General features: G+C 48.3%; 1 protein-coding gene across 3 annotated transcripts in view; it reads right to left on the bottom strand.

The window, feature by feature from the left end:
• Positions 1 to 2,942: 2,942 nt before the first annotated feature.
• Positions 2,943 to 4,098, bottom strand: part of SLC1A5 (solute carrier family 1 (neutral amino acid transporter), member 5) — a 13,458-nt gene continuing 12,302 nt past the window's right edge. For all 3 annotated transcript variants that reach the window (XM_011962940.1, XM_011962943.1, XM_011962942.1), the window contains one exon: positions 2,943 to 3,784. In XM_011962940.1, the coding sequence (XP_011818330.1) occupies positions 3,547 to 3,784 (238 nt within the window). In that variant the 3' untranslated portion in view covers positions 2,943 to 3,546. The remainder of the gene's footprint in view (positions 3,785 to 4,098) is intronic.

Raw genomic sequence — 4,098 nt, 5'->3', positions numbered from 1 at the left:
CCCGAGTAGCTAGGATTACAGGTGCCTGCCACCACACCCAGCTAATTTTTGTATTTTCAGTAGAGAGGAGGTTTCACCATGTTGGTCAGGCTGGTCTCGAACCCCTGACCTCAGGTGAGTCACCCACCTAAGTCTCCCAAAGTGCTAGGATTACAGGCGTAAGCCACTGCGCCCGGCCAGCATAGTCCATATTCTGAACTTACACAGGATGTAAAACAGTTGCAGAGTGGGTTTTTATCCAAATAGCTATTTTGGGGTTTCAAGGAAATAATTATTGGGACAATTTGGATAGTGAGAGTTGGGATATGAAGGGATGCTGCATTCCTATGTAGGTGGTCATAAAGGAAAAAAAAATTGTTACCATGAGTTGTGTAGATTTTTGTTGTTGTTGCTTTTGAGACAGTCTTGCTCTGTTGCCCAGGTTTGAGTGCACTGGCGCAATCTTGGCTCACTGCAACCTCCACCTCTTGGGTTCAAGCAATTCTCCTTGTGCAGATTTTTTTAAGAGACAGGGACTTGATCTGTTGCCCAGGCTGGAGTGCAGTCACATAATCATAGCTCACTGCAGCCTTGAATCCTTGGGCTCAAGTGATCCTCTCACCTCAGCCTCTTGAGTAGTGGAAACTCCAGGCACGCACCATCACACCCAGATTATAGAAAAAATTTAACTGGAATGCACACAGGACAAAATGCACATGATTTTTGTACAGGTTCATTAACTTTTCCAAATGCATACATCTGTGGAATCATCACCCAAATCAAGGTGAGACATTTGCTTTATCATAGAAGGTTCTATTTGCTTTATCATAGAAGGTTCTTTTGTGCTGTCTTCTGATCAATACTTTTTTTTTTTTTTTTTTTGAGACAGGGTCTTACGCCGTCGCTCAGGCTTGGGTGCAGAGGCATGATCATGGCCCACTGCAGCCTTAATCTCCTTGGCTCAATCAATCCTCCTGCCTCAGCCTCCCGATTAGCTGGGACTACAAGAGCACCACCATTCCCAGCTAATTTTTGTATTTTTTTGCAGAGACAGGGATTTCACCATGTTGCCCAGGCTAGTCTCAATCTGCCCGCTTCAAGCAGACTCAAGCAATCTGCACACCTCGATCTCCCAAAGTGCTGGGATTACAGGCATAAAACCACCGTGCCTGGCTCCATATGCATTCCCATAGGTCACCACTGTTTCTGATTTCCCACCATAGACCAATTGAGCATTTTCTAGCCCTCCTCCAAATGGAACTATACAGTATTTACTGTCTCTGGCTTCTTTCTCTCAGTAAAGTATCTGAAATGCATTTCTGTTGCAGTGTAGGTCGATATCACTTTTATTTATTGCTGAGTAATCTTCCATTATGGTACATATGAATGTACCAGTGTATTGTACCAATGTAAATGGATTTGTTCCCAAATTTTTGCAACAATGGGTATAGCAGCTAAACATTTGTGGACACATTTTTGTGTAAAAAAGTTTTCATTTCTCTTGGGAGAAATGCAACTCCTAAGCTGCATGGTAAATATATATATATATAACACACTTTTTTTTTTTTTTTTTTTGAGACAGAGTTTTGCTTTTGTCACCGAGACTGGAGTGCAATGGCATCAACTTGGCTCACTGCAACCTCTGCCTCCCGGGTTCAAGCAATTCTCCTGCCTCAGCCTCCCAAGTAGTTGGACTACAGGCGTGCACCACCACGCCCGGCTAATTTTTGTATTTTCAGTGGAGATAGGGTTTCACCATGTTGGCCAGGATAGTCTCGAACTCCTGACCTCAGGTGATCCATCCACCTCAGCCTCCAAAGTGCTGGGATTACAGGCATGAGCCAATGTGCCCAGCCTGTATTTTTTAACTTTATTAAGAAACTGCCCAGTTATTTTCCAAAACAACTCAGCCATCTACCAAGGGAGCACCAACCAAGAGATGAGGAGTCCTGTTGCTCCCCATCCTCCCTTGGTCTTGTGTTCAGCCATTCTAGTATGTATAGTGGTGTCTCATTGTGGTTTCCCGTGGTGTTTAAGAGACAGGGTCTGGCTGGGTGTGGTGGCTCATGCCTGTAATCCCAGCATTTTAGGAGGACGAGGAGGGGGCATCACTTGAGGCCAAGAGTTTGAGACCAGCCTGGCCAACGTGGTGAAACTGGTCTCTACTAAAAATACAAAAATTAGCAAGGCATGGTGGTGGGTGCCTGTAGTCCCAGCTACTCGGGAGGCTGAGGCAGGAGAATCGCTTGAACCTGGGAGGTGGAGGTTGCAGTGAGCCAAGATCGTACCACTGCACTGCACTCCAGCCCAGTCAACAGAGCCAGACTTCGTTTTTTGTTGCCCAAGCTAGAGTGCAGTGGCACGATCATCGGTCATTGCATCCTTGAACTCCTGGGCTCAAGGGATCCGCCCCACCAGACTTCTGAGTAGCTGGGACTACAGGTGCACCACTGCACCTGCCTAATTTTTTGCTGTTGTTTTTGAGATGGGAGTTTTGTTCTTTCGCCCAGGCTGGAGTGCAGTGGTGCGATCTCGGCTCACTGCAACCTCTGCCTCCAGGGTTCAAGCAATTCTCCTACCTCAGCCTCCTGAGCAGCTGGGATTACAGGCACCCACCACCATACCCGGCTAATTTTTGTATTTTTAGTAGAGACGGGGTTTCACCATGTTGGCCAGGCTGGTCTTGAACTCCTGACCTCGTGATTCGCCCACCTCAGCCTCCCAAAGTGCTGAGATTACAGGCGTGAGCCACTGTGCTGGGCCTTAATTTTTATATATTTTTTTGTAGAGACGACGTCTCACTATGTTGCCCAGGCTTGTCTTGAACTCCTGGCCTGGAGCGATCTCAAAGTGCTGGGATTAGAGGTGTGAGCCCCCACACCCAGCCCAGTGGCGTTTCTTGATGAGCAGATACTGTCATTGTAGTGGCTAGTTCTTTAAGTCAAATTCTCAACAACACCTGATTAAATAGTTGACACTCAATTTTATTGCTAAAAAAGTGTCCTCTGGAATGACAGCAGGTATTTGCCCCCAGCCTCTCCCCAGAGTCCTTGGGAGTATTTCTATTATTGTGGAGGGAATAGGGGATCTGGGCACATGGTGGGACGTACTGTGGAGACAGGAGGTCACAGAACACATATACACACGTAAACACACACACATTCCCCCCAACAACTACAGCCGCCAAAATAACCAGCATGGTGTTGAAACATCCCCCCAATGGGGCTAGAATTCCCCATGGTGACCTGTGACCTGCTCCCTGACACAGGTAAGGCCAGGCAGGTCATGTTGGGTAGGCAGCAGGACATTATTTCTCCATCTTGTTGTTTTCTAGCCTTGAATTAGGGACATGAGTGAGAACCGGGGGTTTTGAGGAGTAACCCTCGTGAACACATGTGCTCCAGCAGCCAGGCATCCCAGATCTCCTGTCCAGGAGGGGGCTGGGGCCCCTGGCTCCCAGAGTGTGCAGGCAGACCCCCAGAGCCCTAGTTCATTCATCTATCCATTCCTCATAATCCAGTGTCCAGTGAGCACCTCCAGCAGGGCAGGGAAGGTCCCTCCTGGGATTTACATGACTGATTCCTTCTCAGAGGCGGCCGTGGCATCCCCCGCAGGCCCCCGATAGTGTTGGAGGAGGGGGTTCCCTTCCTCAGTGGGGGCTGGCAGCGGATCCAGGGGCAGCTCACTCTTCACTTGTATCAACTCGGGCTCTGTGCTTCTCACCTCCGTACGGTCCACATAATTTTGGAGGAGTCCTGCCCCCAGAGCGTCACCTTCTACATTGAGGACGGTACAGGACCGGTCACTAAAGGGGTAGAAATGACAGCAAAGTAAGTGGGAGGGGAGAGGGTGACAGGGAAGGAGAGGGCCAAAGCCTAAGCCTCCTGCCTCTCTCCCCCTGGAATCTAAAAAGTAAAAATTAAGAGTTGGAGTCAGCCTGGGCAATAGAGTGAGATCCCATCTCCATATAGATCAAAAAAAAAAAAAAAAAAATAGCCAGGGATGGTGGCACATGCCTGTAGTCCCAGCTACTCAGGAGGCTGAGGCAGGAGGATTGCTTGAGCCTGGGAGGTGGAGGAAAAAAATTAGCCAGGCATGGTAGTGCATACCTATAGTCCC

Source organism: Colobus angolensis, unplaced genomic scaffold (assembly GCF_000951035.1).
Source record: "Colobus angolensis palliatus isolate OR3802 unplaced genomic scaffold, Cang.pa_1.0 Scaffold60, whole genome shotgun sequence".
NCBI lineage: Eukaryota > Metazoa > Chordata > Mammalia > Primates > Cercopithecidae > Colobus > Colobus angolensis.
This window is presented reverse-complemented; position numbering and strand designations above follow the sequence as displayed.